A 17,246-nucleotide genomic window follows, 5' to 3' on the forward strand; every position below is an offset into this window, starting at 1 on the left:
TGATATGTAAAACAACAAGTATAGAAACAAGAATATTGTAATTTTAATTCATGTAGTAATTTTTAATAAAAATGATTATATAATTTTAGCAGTTAAGCATGTCACAGCCATCCACTCCAAAGAGTCCATCTACCCCAAAGTCTTTATCTACCCCGAAGACTCCACCAATGTCACCAATCGGAGCTAAAGAGGAGAGTCAGTTGCAGACGTACTTTGAACTACTTAGTCAATTTGCCTTTGATTTAAAGCGAAGGATATTATGGTGATTTATAAGTTATTTCCGAATTAAATCTCCCTTTTTTGTAGCAAAAAGTAATATGTATTTGTAATATGTTTGTATGCAGTATAAAAATCTGTTAATGTTTTGTTTTTTATGAAATTGTAACAGTTACTGTATAGATGTTTTTGATAGAGGCTCATAGGAAAGACTGGCCTTTCCTCTGTTACTTCTTTAAATAAAGTCATTATTATTATTATTATTTTTATTGTTATTATAGAATTAGCCAATCAGATTATCTTTTACAAAATAGGATAAAGAGAAGGAGATACATAAAGCATCATTTGGTTCATCTTGGGCACTTATGGTTCACTCCCTAATACAGTTTTCTGTAGCAGAGAAAATATACATGTCACTGGGTTTCCTGGAGCAGAAGTGGTTTGGAAGGAAAGATGTAAGATGCGTTCAAATTCCAATGCTTTTTCTAGCAATTTTTATTGATTTTACTATTGTGATGCCCATTTTGAGACATAAAAGATTTCTTGACAATAGAAGAAAAACAATTGTTACAGACAAGATACTGTAAAATCTTTTTTAAAATTTTTTTTAAACCAAACGGAAATGTTTTGTTGGTTGGTTAGTTGGTTTAAATTTAACATTTTTTTCTTAATATCTCAATAGTCAATTCACCTAACCAGCTTTGCTGGATAACTGACTGTTTTCACTGCTAATTACATAGAGGATATTTGTTTGTTTTGCATGTAAGATTGAAATATAATTTCACTGAGTGAACACCAGATGCAATATTTTCACGAATGGCTTAGCCACGAGTGAAAATAGAATAGCTGGTGTTCACGAATGAAATATATTTCAATATTATATGTGAAACAAATAGATTTTCTTTTTTATTTCATGCTTTTAAGTATTTTTTTCACTGATTTTGCCGCGTAACCTTTGCAACATTCTCCTTTTTTGACGTCATCATAATCATAACGTCACATCATATAATTCTGTTAAATTTCTCTTATTTTGTTACATTTTTAACATGATGTATGGTGACGTCGACTTTCTTTTCCTAAAGAAGCAAAATTTACGCATGACGGCATTTATTTCTGCCTGTTATTCCATTTAGTTATGATTTTCTTTTCATCCGCATTCAGATATAGTTCGGCTACAGTGAAAATTATATTTTATAAATTTCACTAGTGGTTTATCAGAATATAATCATCTGATATATTACAATAAAACACTGGAAAGCATGAAATAAAGACAACTCATCCACCATAATTTCTGAATCTGTGGTGAAAAACAAATGACCATTAGACTCTGTGAAATTTCACCTTGTTGATCAAACCAGCTCCCCCAGGATTTCAAATCTATTGAGCTAACTGGGCGGGCATTTTTGTTGAACAAAACATGCCAAAAAGTATATTGTATTATGTATATATAAAAACAAATGCAGCAGATGGACATGTTTGAATACAAGATGCTGAAAGTGTAAATTAAAAAAATTATTGGCAGCAGAATGAACATTTATTTATTATAAAACTTACAATTGATAAACTAATTTTTTAATCTGTTGTATTTCAGACATTAAGAAACTCTTACTTTTTACTACTCGGAGAACTGCGCCGCATAGAGGACTCTGTGAGACAGCAGGAGCATATCGTGCTTGGTCTACCAGGACCAATGGTTGAGTTTGAGCTCCTCCTGTCACACCTTTGTGGCCAGCTGTGTGAATATATCCGAGCCCGCCAGAAAACAATGGACTTGTATCCTTGAATGATGCTCAACACTTTAATAATTAAACCTTTAATAAACCTGCCGAATCATTAAGTTATTAAACTTCCATTTTTGGAACATTATCATTATTTGCAAGTATCTAAATGATAATTTAAAGTTTGTCTTTTGTTTGTTTGTTTTTGGTTTTACGTCACACCGACACAGTATAGGTCATTTGGCGACGTTCCAGCTTTACTGGTGGAGGAAGACCTCAGGTGCCCTTCCGTGCATTATTTCAGACACGAACGGTCACCTGAGTAGAACTACCAACATTCCGTAAGCTAGCTGGATAGCTTCCTCACATGAAAGAGTCCAAAGTCCCTGTCGGGATTCGAACCCTTAAAGTTTGTCAGCCATCCTGGTTGCATACTTGTGGCAAAGATTAATCAGTTTCGGATACTGTATAATAAGAGTTTTAAAAAAAAACCTTATTAAAGACCACACCCTTATTAAAGACCACACCCTTATTAAAGACCAAACCCTTATTAAATACCACACCCTTATTAAATTCCACACCCTTATTTAAGACCACATATAAAAGTAAAGAGCAACTCTTCTAGTTCTTGCTGAGAATATGGTCATTCTCATTTAGGACACTGTCTTAATGAAAGATTGTAGATTGTTAATACCTTGTTTTAATAAATGAAGAGTTCCTCTTAATTAGCAGCTCTTAGTGACCACTTCTTAATCAAGGCCAATTCTTAATAGAATTAAGACCACTACTTAATAAACTCCACAGCTTAATAAAATAAAGGCCACTTCCTATTAAGACAGGGAATACTTCTTAATTAAAACCACTTCGTACTAAAGAACACTACTTAAAAGGACCAATACTTAAAACAAGACAACATCTTCAGTAGATAGAGACCACTTCTTAATGAAATCAGGCCACTTTTTTATAAAGGCAAACAATTTTTATTCAGAGGCCACTTCTTAATGAAAACCACATCTCAATAAAAACTACATTGACCTATACTGTTGGCTAACCAACTGCAAATTTTTATCTTGATATTTTAAATATTGATAATGGACTGTGTAAAGAATGGAGGTATGCAGTTGATCTAGAAATATTTCAAAAAAAGAAATAACACAGTGTTTTAATTACATTACAAACAATTGTATTCCCTTAGCCTGATCTCAGCTATGAGCAGATAAGCACGATGGGAACCAATAAGAATATGAATTACCAAGATCTTGTTGATGTCATAGCAGAAATCATTCATGTACACAGTAAAAATTTTCACCATCCGATACTAGCCGGTCTTAAGTCCAGTTTCACGTAAGACATTTATTTAATTTTCACTCAAAAACCTTTTTTATGCCTCCCACATCAGTAGACATTGGCAGCAGCATAATTATTGTTTTTGTCCTGTCTGTCTGATTGTCTGTCTGTTTACAGTATGTTATTGGTTTAATATTGTTTTACAGCATGATAATTAATATAACAATTGGTAGTATATACATGTAACTTTTTGAAGAATAGGGAAAGCTATTGTTCTTGCCGCAATCCTTCACTTTGTTTGACTGCCTCCATGGTCGAGGGGTTAGAGTTGTAGACTTCTAATCCAGTTACCTCTCTGGCGTGGGTTTGATCCCCGGGAGATGCTTTGGTAGTTTAGCACGGAGGAAGGTTGTCTAGTACTGGTGTAACTCTCCAGGAACGATGGTTATGAAACTACCCACCTATATGAATGAAATACTGTTGGGAAAAGGCGTAAAATGAAACAAACAAACAAACAAACAAACAAAATTCACTTTGTTTGAGATTTTGCATACAAGTTGTTTTCTCAAAAACTACTAAAGTGGACAGATTGAAACTTCACACACTTACTCTCTGTGTTTAGGTTCCATAACTCTGAGATAATATTTGAGTTATGCCCCTTTTCTTACTGTCGAGCACTGAGAATAGTCAAGCGCGCGGTATTGCGGACAACTTTTGTTACTGAAGGCATTTATCTGATGCTTTTTGTTTTCTCACTCTTCAGGTACGAGTGTGATGTAATAAATCATCTTTTACAAAGTCAGATACTCATGTCACAGGCTGAGTTTCTCCAGACATTGTTACAGTTACACCAGTCACACAGTAAACTAACAAGTTGGGGGTCAGCATCACAGGCAAAAGAGGTATGCCTTTTTTTTCTCATTTGATAATGTTTTTAGCTCACCTGTCACAAAGTGACATGGTAAGCTTTTGTGATCGCTTTTCGTCCGGCCGTCTGTTAACCTTTACTTTAAATGACATCTCCTCATAAACCACTAAGCCAATTTCCCAGGAGGTCATTGATTTCATTATATGTAAATATAAATATAAAAATCATCTTTTAAAAAACCCAAAGAGCTATAGCTTATGTATTATGCATGAAACAACTGTTAATGTGTGTCTACCAAATTTGTTTAAAAAAATTCCTTTTAAAAAAAACATAAATAGCTAGAGCTTAGATATTTAGCATGAGACATTTTCTTGTGAGCGTCTACCAAGTTTGTTCAAATAAAATCCCTGGGGTCAAAATTGGCCCCGCCCCTGGTGGTCATTGATTTTCCTTATATGTACACATGCTTTGGAACTTTTGTTTTCCCTTAGCAATAGCAACCAGTAATGTTTTTACACATGCACTTTTTCAGATACAAAAATGAACTTTGTGATATTATTTTAAGATTTTATATCTGCTTTTGTTTATAGTTTACAATATTACTTGTTCCTTGTCATGGAGAGCTTTTATATACAGGTGAGCAAATTCAGGGCCATCATGGCACTCTTGTATTTTTAACATATTGCTAAATGAAGAAAACATATGTTGATGTTTGTAATATTCTAGTTCTGTTGGTTATTTTAGGTATATTAGTAAATCAGGGTTTGCTGGTAGTTCAGGGTTTGTTGGTAATTCCAAGTATTTTAGTAATTCAGTGTTTGCTGGTAATTCAGGATTTATTGGTAGTTCAGGTTTTGTTGGTAATTCCAAGTATTTTAGTAGTTCAGGGTTTGCTGGTAGATCAGGGTTTGCTGGTAGTTCTGAGTTTGCTGGTAATTTTGTATCTACAGAACATGAAACCTTATTCTCTGGAAACTCATTAGGAATGTGAGTTTATTGTCATTCTTTTCGTATTAATTTACAGATCTATTCACACTTTGTATAGTTTTTCCTGATTGCGAAATATCCATGTGGTTATACATATTGGTTCAGAAGCTGAACTTTGTTGTTTCTTTTAAAAATTGTTTCGCACTAACATGGACTGAGTGTCAATGAATTTTATATATAAAGCATAATTATCACCTAGAAAATACGTGCAAAAGCCCCGCTCAGACAGATTGCATAAAACAATAGATATTTCCCAATCAGGAAAAACAATACAAAGTGTGAATCAGATCTCTTAATTTATACGAAAAGAATGATATCACCAGCTGGGACAATAAACTCACATTCCTATTAAGTTTCCAGAGAATAAAGTGGCTGATGTTAAATTTAAGTAAACTTCCTTATTTTTTTCTTTTAGACAAAATAAGAAAAAGGGATTTTTTGGGCCCTTCTCAAAAACTTTTTCAAAAATGGCCGGGGTATTGGGACCAGTGGTTTTTCTACGATACAAGAGTTTACCCGGTTTCCAAAAGGGGATAAAAAAATGTATAAAACCGTTTTTTTTTTTTTTCTCAAAAATTCTTTTGGGGCTAATCTTTAGGTACAAATTGGTAGACAAAGGAAAAATTTTTACATGTTTTTAAATTTGAAAAAAAACATTAAATTTAAATCTTTTATGTTTCTTTTCTCCCTAAGTAAAAATATCAGATCTAATCAGGGTGCCTACATAAGGTTGTTTTTTCCCTTTGTAACCCAAAAAAAAAACCCCCTTTCATGTTTTAAAAATTTAACCCAAAAAGATATTAATGCTTTAAAAAAAAATTGTTAATTTTTAATTATTGACAAGCTTAAATCCCGAACAGTAATCACAGAATAATTTGTCTTTGTTTTTACTAAGTATATATAATAATATTAATTAGTATGTATAACATAGATTATATTGCAATGTAAGGATTACAAACACAAATGAAATTGGTAATATTGATAATTACAGGGAAAATGGTAATAATGGATCTTAAAGCCCAGCCCCTTTTGCCTTCTATCATAATTTTTTTATACAGATTGTTAGTGTATTTTATCACTTAAGAGAATGTTATACACATGGGGCGTCATTATCAGACTGTACCAATACAATATGATGGATTACATACATGCTTATTTGGGTTCTTGATTCAAATCAGGCAATAGAGATGCAAGAGATATATTACTGATTTAATCCGCCAATTTCATCACATAAACTTATTTTTTATTATATACTTAAAAATGAAATTTTTAGAAATATTGATGAAATAAAATGCATATTTTCATTTTCTTTATTTTCACTGCAGTGAAGGATATTTTCCATATTTTCACTGCAGTGAAACATATTTTCTGTATTTTCACTGGTGTCTTGCCAGACTACTTTCTTCTAAATTCAGCCAATATTTGTAATGTCAAAAAGAGAAAAATGTATGTAATAAAAAGAGAAAAATGTATGTAATAAACAGAAATTTCAAGTTTTTTCTATGAATACAGAATTCATTTTCATCTTGTGCTATGAAAATTATCATATTTCACTCGTGGCTACCACCACTCATGAAATATTTATTTTAATACCACTCAATGAAATCCTGTATTTATAGAAAAAACTTATTGACTCATTTTCATGGATAAATTTTCTTACACCCACAAAGGGGATGGTACCAAAATCAAAATGATGGTTATAATAAACAAAGATTTGGAGAGGTGGGAATATTAGAATGAGATTGTTGGTTGGTCGGTCAGTTTTATGGTTTCCGGACGATAACTAGAGTTCGGAATAAGATACTGTAACCCAACATTGTATGAAGAGACCTTACTTGGGATTGGTCTAGGCCCTCTGGGGCCAATGTCAAGGTCACTGGGATTAAAATCAAAAATTGGTTTCCGGATAAACTCTGGCATTGATTTTCGAGTTTAAAGTTATCAAATCTTTTGAAACAACTTTGTTAAGCTTTTGTGTGCAAGTTTTATCTGTATTTATATGTGACAGCTCTTCTTGATTGCTTTGTCCTCATTTAATATAAGAGATGGGTTATTTTTTTTCCAGTTTAGCTTGTATTTCTATGATGTATTGAGTAAACAAACAACACCTGTTGAAATGAAAGCATTGTCAGCCAAAAATTTAGAGGATTACTTTACCAAGTAAGTGTTTTTTTCAATACCATTTTCCTAATATGGCTAAGTGGTTAAGGTTGCATCTTCCTCCCATGGCTGAGTGGTTAAGGTTACATCAAACCACTTGCCCGTTACTGCTGTGGGTTTGAATCCTGCCCTGGGGCTTGTGGAATCTTTCACGTGAGAAAATAGTTATATATTGACAATTTTAATAGTGATTGACCAATAATTGATAAAATGTTTAGTATGAGATGTAAATACTACTGTAATAATAAAAAAAAATGCTCTAATCTTTTTAAAAAATCAAAACTACCAATACTTTCCAAACAATATTTTTTTGAAATGTCCTTGTGTCACATGGATTATTGATTATTTTTCATAGTAAATTATCAAATTGAACACAGTTATGGCAAAATGTAAAGTAACTTTACTTAACCTGTTTACTTAGCATTTACACTTGGATGGGTCTAATGCTGTTTTAAGAAATTCCAGCACTTTCTAGGCATTTAGATTTTATTGTTTTTTTTTGTTGTTTTTTCAGGGTTGTAGCATTCCAGAAGAAGACTGATGCTCTGAATGTGTCACTGGTGCTGGATGCTCAGGACATCGAGCAAGTGTACAAGGGTCCGGGCTACCACCATCCGGCTAAACAGTTTGACCGGCCAACCGGGCTTGATAGTTATCCTGTTATATTCTCATATCCTGGGGTAATTATATATTAACCTTCAGGGTTTTAGGTCGTGATCTGAAGGGTAAACTCCCAACACCACCATGGCTGGGTGGTTCAGGTTGCTGAGAAAGATTCACTTACTTCTGCGGGTTCAAATTTTGCCAAGGCATTTAAATACTATCGATCTAGAAAGTTTTTTTACAGTTATTTCATGGAAGTTTGTTTGTTTTATATTCAATTGTCTGGTTTTGAATGAAAAAAAAACAACAACAAAAAACAGCAAAAAAACTTGAAAAAAAACGAAGGGCAACTGAGGTCTTCCTTGACTAGTAAAATTTGAATCTGTGAAGTTGCTGAGTCTGACAGGGACTTTAGATTTTTATCATGTGTGAATGTGGTCTAGCTAAAAAATTACTGACAGTTGGTGATTCTACTCGGGTGCCTGCCTGTGTGGACAGAAACCCCTGAATTCTTCCTCCACTTGTAAAATATTGAAAAAGTTAAAATCTTTCATGCCACTGCATTAGTATCTTACGGAACGTCTGTGGTTCTACTCAGGTGCCCGATCGTGCCTGAAAAAATGCACGGAAGGGCACCTGAGGTCTTCCTCCACCAGTAAAGCTGGAACGTTGCGATATGACCTATACTGTGTCGATGTGACATAAACCCACAACCCACCCCCCCCCCCCCCCAAAAAAAAAAAAAAAAAAGAAGAAAAAAACTTTAATTCCAGACAATTTTTTTTATAATATGCAGGTCTTTTTTTGGAAGTATAAATTATTCTTTTTCAAAATTTAAACCATAATAATGTAAGTAAAGGCAGAAGATATATAGCTGTATGCACTTTAAATTCAAGCCAGCAGAAAAACAAAGAACCCAAAAGAATCTTTTTTTTTTTATAATGCTCAAGTCTCATAAGGTCACATGGTAACATATTGATGAAATGTTTGTTATTTTTTGTACAGGATCACCCTGGTAACCATTGGCCAAACGTTGTGATGATGATCAGTGACAGAGTGATAGAAACAGATAAAGTCACATGTATATATGATAAGGTTTGTAAGAAGTCATTCTCACAATCTTAACAGAAAATGTGATTTAAAGGCGGCTGTAATACAAATAGTTATGGTTAAAATATATGTCTTTGGAAACCTGCCTCTCAGTGTATATTATTATGCACCTGGTTGTATGTTCGTCTGTTAACAATATTTTGTCTGCTCTGTGCCTTTTGAACAATTAAAAGGAAATTGCAGAAATGTTCACAATCATGAGACGATGTGCAGTGCACATGTTTGTCCTTTCTCAGGTCAAGGTCGCACATAATCATATATGAATTTCAAAATTTAGTGTAAATTCATCTTTTGAACAGATATACGAAAATTAAAATTATTTGGCGGTAATGTTACTTATATTGACACGATATGCAGAACACAGGTTTGTGCCTCCTGATATCAAAATTAGACCATACCCTAGTGGTCACTTTATTTATATAGAATTATATATATGAAAACACATTTAAGTCTTACTGTGAGAAATAACATTTCCCAGAGCTTAGATACATGGCATGCTGTGTTTAGTATGTTTACAGTTTTGAAAAACATTAACCTTTGGTATAAAATTTTTAATTTTGAAGTAGTTGTGAGACCGACTGTTAAATGTATCCGACTTGTTGTCTTAAATGGCTGGCCAAAGGTTCAAACCCTGTCAGGGGCAAGCCGTTATTTCCTTTAGCAAAAATCTTTACACCTATTTTCTGTTACATGTTGAATCCAGGGATAGATTCAAGAATGTGTCTATAAGCTTATAGCTTACTTCACAATCAAACCAAAATAAATTTGGGTATAATACTAACTAAATTATAATGAGAACCAGTTTATTGTGTGCTTTTTTTTCTTCTTTGTTTCAGGGTGTTCAAAGTACGTACTTTATTATCAATGCAGATCCAAAGATTTACATAGTTGTGATATATGACAGTAAGAAATCGGAAAAAGACTCGTATGTCAACAATTTCTTGATAGACCTAAGCTCCATGCTGAGATGTGCGAAACATTTTGCAACCTTAAAACCAGGTTCAAGAGTGGGTTCAAGAAAATGATGATGCCACAAACATAGATTTTAACTACCAGCTACAAATGTCAAACATTACAAATTAAAACCGGGTTCAAGAGTCGGTTCAAGAAAATGATGATGCCACAAACATAGATTTTAACTACCAGCTACAAATGTCAAATATTACAAATTAAAACCGGGTTCAAGAGTGGGTTCAAGAAAATGATGATGCCACATAGATTTTAAATATCACAAATGTGGAACATTACAAACGTTAGTTAAAACACCTGGTCGAAAAAAAAAAAGAATCTTGCCAGTTTGTGATATATATTTATTATATTGTAGAGGAGATGATATTCAGTTGCTAGGCAACATGAAATGCGACAGTGATAAGATGCTTAAATATTGGTGTGGCAGAATAGTATGTGCAATATTAATTATGTTAGATTTATTAAAAAATTCTTATTAGATTTATTACATTGTTCATGGAATATATTATTTTTTTCTGATACTGTCAAATTTTTGTTAAAGACCACTTGCATTTTAACACCATCATGTAAATAAAGGCCTCTATTCAACAGCAATTAATAGATTCAATAGAATAGAGTAACCTCCAAGTAAAGACCATTTGTCTAGGAAGGCCATGTTTGGTCTCTCCTTTGGGTGGTCTTTGTTCACAGGTTTATGAAACATTTAAATGAAACATGCTTGTTTAACGTCTACAAATGTTTTGATGTCAATCAAGCCTCTAGATGACTAAGTTTACTAACACACATCATTGTCAGTTGAATGCTTTCAAAGTTAGCATAATAATTGTGTTTTAGCTAATTTTGACCTATTTTGATGGATATGATGCCTTTAAAATATTTACTTGTTTATTCCCAGATTTAAAAATCATTGCTAATTGTTGATTAAATGAAAAAAGTACATGTCAGCATTTGTTATGTTTATGGAAAATTTATTTTCCTGCAAAACCTACTGGATGTATCAATTTATAACAAGTCCTAACAAAATTTTCACTGCTATTTATAATAAGATTTAGCACATTCACAATACACTTTATCCGAAATATAGAAACAATTATTCTTTCTATTGATATTCTTTTGTGATGCTGTGAATTCAGTTCATGGGCCTAAGATTTCATGGTTTTGTCAGAAGTACATATCCCTTGGTTCTTAGATTTGTCGATTGTTTGTGGTTTGGAAAAGATGATATATAAAATATTTTTACAGCAGACTGAATGAAATAGTCTAATGAATAATAAAACTTCTGCAGTATTCTTTGTTATGATATTTATCAAGATATTTTATCAATGCCAGACTTCCCAATTTAACTTTAGTCCCACCAACAGCTTCAACACTCATCATTAACCTTTAACCTTTCTATAAATAGATGTCAGTATGTTAATTTATGCAACTAGATACTTTAACTCAAATTTTTGGGGATCTACAGAGTTATGTCCCTAAGTGTATATAAAGTGAAAAAATAACATTTCTAGAATTCTGTTACATTTATACACACCATTAATTGCTATTATTCAGTCAAGTTGGGGGGCGTCCATGGCCGAAAGGTTAAAAACCACTTTCCTCTCACTGCTGTGGGTTCGAATTCTGACAGGGACTTTTGATTCTTTCATGTGAGGAAGCTATCCAGCTAGCTTACTGAATGTCTATGGTTCTACTCGGGTACCGGTTCGTGCCTGAAATAATGTATGGAAGGCCGCCTGAGGTCTTCCTCCACCAGTAAAGCTGGAAGGTCGCCATATGACCTATACTTTGCCCGTGTGACGTAAAACCCAATCAAACAAACAAATCAAACAGGCAAGTTGCACAACTGTGAAATCTATACTGTTAAAATAGGAACAGATGCTTGAATTTATTTGATTATGATCACACAATAATTACCATCAAGTTGGTTCCACTCGTATTTTTTATATCAAAACATTAATAATCTTACAAACCAAAGGCAAATTTAAAAAAAAAAGAAACGTGTAAACGCATCTCTATATGTTTCTTTTAACTTGTACAATGGAGTATAGGTGAGCATTTTAAGGCCATCATGCACTTCCTGTTATACACCATTTACATAATTATCCTCCTTGATAAGTTTGTAAGGGGGATTTTGAAAAAAATTTATTTGTTAATTTTTCATAGAAATCCATATTGTATACTTTTCAACTGATTTGTATCATATGGCAAGGAATATTAATAAAAAAATTTGCTCATTGTATCATAGATTAATAAAGTAGTGCAGTGAATGTCCTATGTTTTTTTAACTTAAAATAGTCTGGAATAATTAATGCTAAAAGATGCTGTGTATTTAAAATTATTCCCCGCACCTATATGCCTCTCTCTAAGTTCACTGGCCAAGTGTGATTTATAAATAAAACCTGAGTTTGAAAATAATGTCCTTCGTAAGGTTTATTTCTGACTTGTTGAGCCAGTTTGCAGACAGGGAAGACTTAGCCAGAGAGTTGATTCTCAAAAAAACTTGGTACAAATTACAGTATAACCTTAACTCAGAGGGTTGGCTTCAAGATCCAGAACTGTGACTCAAAGTTCAAGGCCATTCCTTGATATGAAAAATAAGAGCATTTTAGCTTGCTGAAGGATTTTCATATAAGTTAACATAAAATATCAATGAAAGGCACATACGAGGGGTTATCCAAAAATTCGTGGACTTTCTTTGTTGCGTAAAATATATTTGAGATATTAATTTGAAATTCTTACACTGCTTAGAAGAATTTATAACAAATAAACACAGAAAAATTCATGTGAGTAGCTTTTTACATTCCAACAATATTTAATTTTACATAAACACATGTCGGCGACAGCGGCGCACCTCAAAAAATTATTGACGTCAACGTCATAATATTAACGTACAACTTGTGCTTCAACCATACGCAGTCAATGACGGTTACTGCTTCTCAAAGTAATGTCAGTCACTAAATTTCTTATGCCACTTTAACACTAATGATTGTGAAATTTTCTTTTCTCTGTTCGTCTGCTGATTTTTAGCTCGACTATACGAAGTATATGGAGAGCTGTCCTACTCGCCCCGGCGTCGGCGTCGGCGTCCGCGTCCAGATTTTAGATTAAAGTTTTGGTGCAGTAAAATATTTTTCACTATAACTTTGTCATTTCTTAAGGTATCAACTTCAAACTTCAAATATATGTTCCTTATCATCAACCACATCTTATGTGACAAGGTTCATAACTCTAGCACCAATATTTTCAGATTTATCTCCCCTTGAACTTAGAATTTTCCTAAAAAAATACTATTTCTTACTGTTACTGCTTTATTTCTTAAGGGATCAACCTCATACTTCAAATATATGTACCTTATCATCATCCCCATCTTATGTGACAAGGTTCATAACTCTAGCACCAATATTTTCAGATTTATCTCCCCTTGAACTTAGAATTTTCCTAAAAAAATACTATTTCTTACTGTTACTGCTTTATTTCTTAAGGGATCAACCTCATACTTCAAATATATGTACCTTATCATCATCCCCATCTTATGTGACAAGGTTCATAACTCTAGCACCAATATTTTCAGATTTATCTCCCCTTGAACTTAGAATTTTCCATAAAAAATATTATTTTTTACTGTTACTTATTTATTTCCAAAGGGATCAATTTCATACTTCAAATATATGTACCTTATCATCATCCACATCTTATGTGACAAGGTTCATAACTCTAGCACCAATATTGCAATAATTATCTCCCCATTAACTTAGATTTTTCTTACTAGAAAAATGTTATTTTTTTCTATAACTTTTTTATTTTTAAAGGTATCTACCTCAAACTTCAAATACTTGTTCCTCATCATCAATTACATTTTATGTGACAATGTTCATAACTCTTGAAGCAATATTTACAGATTTATCTATCTTTGAACTTAGGATTTTCTTTAAGAAATATAATAACTTCTTTACTTTTTAAGGTATCTACTTCAAACTTCAAATATATATTTCTTATCATTACACAAATGTTGTGTGACAAGGTCCATAACTCTAGCATGACTATTTCTAGAATTATTCCCCTTGATCTTGGAATTTATGTTAACAATTGTTATTTTTTTACTATAACTTAATACATAATTATACATAATTGATTTTTCTTTCATAGTTTTGTCCTCCTTACTGCGTCAAGTATTTTATTAGTCGAGCTTCGCTGTCTCCTGTGACAGCTCTTGTTATGAAATGTTTTTGTAGGTGTCATCCCCAAATTACAACAAAAATTTATGATCGTTATATGATCTTGCGATTTTCTAATTACCGCGTGTCCGTCATTTTCCCATTGTAAACAATAAAGGCGTCTGGCGTTTCTAGCGATATCAACAAAAATAAACAGAAATGACGTCCATTATTTTAAAGAATTACTTAAATGACATCATAGAAGAAACATGCGATGTTCAGCGGGTTTTCTACTTTTTTTTTTTAGTTGATTTTAGCAAAAATATCAATGACTTACTGCGTTTTTCTACCGTGCGCCGGGTGCCGTGTATGTGCTTATTTAAAAGCAATATAAAATCATTATTTATGGACACAATTGACTGTTTCTTTCAAAATGTGTTGATAATATTCTACAAAATATGCTGATAAAATTTCATTACAATACACGTTGATGTTCAAGAGATATTTAAAAAGTCCATGAATTTTTGGATAACCCCTCGTATATACATGTATTTAGACGATTAATGAAGGTCAATATAATTTTATGATCTATGAGGGTCAGAATTATTGAATTGATTAAGGATGTCCACAATAATACAAATGATTAATGAGTGTCAGAATAATTTAAATGATAAAAGAGAGCCACCTTAATATGAGGGCCACAAGATTTTAAATAATTTAAGAGGGCCACAATAATACAAGTGGTTTATGAGGGTCAGAATAATTCAAATGATAGCCGCAGGAATTAAAATGATTAACGAGAATCACAATGATTAAAATATTATAAATTAGTGCCACTGGAATTAAAATGATTAATGAACGCCACAATAATACAAATGGTTTATGAGGGTCATAATGATTCAAATGATAAAAAAGAGGACCACAGGAATTAAATTGATTAATGAGGGCCTTAATAATACAAATTATTAGTTAGGGCCACAATAATTCAAATGATTAATGAGGGCCACAATAAATCAAATAATTAATGTGGATCACAATAATCAAAATATTATTAGTGAGTGCCAGATTAAAGAGGGCCACAGGAATTTAAATCATTAATGAGGATCACAATAATACAAATAATGAGGGCCACAATAATTTTCAAGCTCTATGAAGGTCATAATTATACAAATGATGAATAAGGGCCACACAAATTCAAATGATTATTGAGGGCCAGAATGATTCAGGTGATTAATGAGATCCACAATAATTAAATGATTAATGAGGGACACAGGAATTTAGATCATCAATGAGTGCCACTATAAATAATGATGGCCTCTAAAATTCAAAATGTTAATGAGGGCTACACACATTCAGAGAATTAAAAGAGTTCTTGAAATTGGAGGATAGTGCCTGTAGTATTCACAGGGTTAATTAAGTCCTTTTGCATTTAAATTGGGGCCTGAAACATTCAAAGGCTAAATGAGGCCTATAGCTGTGAGATGGTTAGTGAATGCCTTCTGAATTCAGAAGGTAATTAACTGGCCTTTTGTTTTTAGAGTTAGGAAGATTAGGGCTTTTAACTGTCAGTGTTACTGAAGGCCTTTTAAATTCAGAGGGTAAACAAGAGCTTTTAGCTGTCAGATGGTTACTGAAGGACCCTTTCAATTCAGAAGGTAAATGAAGGTTTTTAGCTATCAGAAAATTGTTGTGTACTGCCTTACAGAATATGGACCTCTACAGAATGATTCTATTTTTAAATGGGTTACTAAAAATCTTAAATACACTGAGGATCTCAAGCTAGGTATTATACAGGGCACCTCACATTTAGATGGTAAATGAGGGTTCCAATATTTTTCTTTCATTCAGATGTTATTGCCCCTGTCACACCATGTTTCCATGCCAGAGCAATGTTGTTTAATTTTCTATAGTTTTGTGAGATCACAAGAAAAATCTTACAAATTTTTAGAAGTGAAAGTGTCATATTCACAAAGGCATTGCTATGAATGGCTGTAAAAGATTTAACCTATTGATTGCAGCATGATCAGATTTTATGACACACATGAAGATAATTTATCATTTTGCAGAAAAGAGTTTTTCATGGTAATTGAAAAAAATGAGGCAAACAGTGGTTCAAGGGAGACAGTACACAGATATCCACTCTTAAAAATACCCATGGTTATGTCCCTTTGTTTTTTCTCAATTTAAAAATGCATCCTCCCTCATAAATCTGTGGTATTCTGTCGGTTCTATTGTCTACATATAAATATGTAGAAACCATGAAATAATTTGGCATGATTATATCCCAACAACATAATGTGGAGGTGAAGCTATAAAGGAATTGCTTTGTCCCCTCAAACTGTCGGTCCATCTATTATGTCCACATTATTAATCCTGTAACTCTTCAAGGATTTTTACCAAACTTCAAATGTTCATCCTAATAGGCAGAACCTATGCAGCCGCTGTGCAGCCTCAATGTCAAGGTAACCCTTGAAGGTCAAATATCTGAGAAGTTCACTTATAAACCCTAATACCTTTTAAAAGATTTTCTTTAAACATTGCTTAAATGTTTTACCTTAGCAAAGTGATGTGCAGAAGTCTTACTGCTGCTGTGCAGACTCTTCAAGGACAAGGTTTTCCTAAAAGGTAAAAAAGTAGACAATTTTGTGTCAACTCCTTAAATCTTTAAATCCTATGCTTCTTGAGGCATTTTCTTGGCTTAAATATTCCCCTCAACAAGTCAATGTGTACAACTCATGCTCAGCCAATGTGCAGGCTGAAGGTTATGGTTTTGCACCCTTGAAGATCAAAGTTCGGACATTTTGTGTCTGGACTAGAAATACTATACTTTTTTAAATGGGTTTATTTTTCCAAACTAAAAGTTATCTCGGGTGGCAGCAAAGCCAAGTGGGCAACACTTCAGACAAACAATTTAAGGATCGCTGGCCACAATCATAGGTTTGGACCATGTTAGGGGCAAGCTGTTGTTTTCATGACCAAGAAATTCTCACTCAATGCTTAGTACAGTCTGGTTGGTTTCACAGACAGATTTAAGTGTGTTTCAATAAGATTATAGCTTCCAACACAATCAAACTAAAATAAATGTATATAATATAAACTAAAATGTTTTCTATAAAAGATAATGATAAATTACACTAGTTGCACTGTGTTGTTTATATCAGGTGGGTGTAGTTT

At 32.9% G+C, this 17,246-nt stretch overlaps 2 protein-coding genes across 2 annotated transcripts; both read left to right on the plus strand.

The window, feature by feature from the left end:
* Positions 1 to 98: 98 nt before the first annotated feature.
* Positions 99 to 5,080, plus strand: LOC132715403 (KICSTOR subunit 2-like). The gene is made up of 6 exons (XM_060698398.1): positions 99 to 262; positions 531 to 671; positions 1,808 to 1,989; positions 3,141 to 3,278; positions 3,985 to 4,123; positions 4,889 to 5,080. Exons 1-6 carry the CDS (start codon positions 260 to 262, stop codon positions 5,078 to 5,080), a joined length of 795 nt encoding a protein of 264 aa, XP_060554381.1. The 5' UTR covers positions 99 to 259.
* A 2,008-nt stretch (positions 5,081 to 7,088) lies between these two features.
* On the plus strand, positions 7,089 to 10,857 carry LOC132715400 (KICSTOR subunit 2-like). The gene is made up of 4 exons (XM_060698396.1): positions 7,089 to 7,236; positions 7,751 to 7,916; positions 8,845 to 8,934; positions 9,786 to 10,857. Exons 1-4 carry the CDS (start codon positions 7,193 to 7,195, stop codon positions 9,972 to 9,974), a joined length of 489 nt encoding a protein of 162 aa, XP_060554379.1. The 5' UTR covers positions 7,089 to 7,192; the 3' UTR covers positions 9,975 to 10,857.
* The last annotated feature ends 6,389 nt before the right edge of the window (positions 10,858 to 17,246 follow it).

This window comes from Ruditapes philippinarum, unplaced genomic scaffold (genome assembly GCF_026571515.1).
Source record: "Ruditapes philippinarum isolate M1 unplaced genomic scaffold, ASM2657151v2 ctg9607_1_1_1_1, whole genome shotgun sequence".
Lineage (NCBI taxonomy): Eukaryota > Metazoa > Mollusca > Bivalvia > Venerida > Veneridae > Ruditapes > Ruditapes philippinarum.

Excerpts from the sequence above, each read along its gene's own strand:
- LOC132715403 (XM_060698398.1), top strand. Across the intron at positions 672-1,807 it reads AGTGGTTTGGAAGGAAAGAT|ACATTAAGAAACTCTTACTT; the intron begins GTAAGATGCGTT and ends GTTGTATTTCAG. Across the intron at positions 1,990-3,140 it reads CGCCAGAAAACAATGGACTT|CTATGAGCAGATAAGCACGA; the intron begins GTATCCTTGAAT and ends GCCTGATCTCAG.
- LOC132715400 (XM_060698396.1), top strand. The coding sequence starts at position 7,193 with ATGAAAGCATTGTCAGCCAAAAATTTAGAGGATTACTTTACCAA. Across the intron at positions 7,237-7,750 it reads TTAGAGGATTACTTTACCAA|GGTTGTAGCATTCCAGAAGA; the intron begins GTAAGTGTTTTT and ends TTGTTTTTTCAG. Across the intron at positions 8,935-9,785 it reads TCACATGTATATATGATAAG|GGTGTTCAAAGTACGTACTT; the intron begins GTTTGTAAGAAG and ends TCTTTGTTTCAG.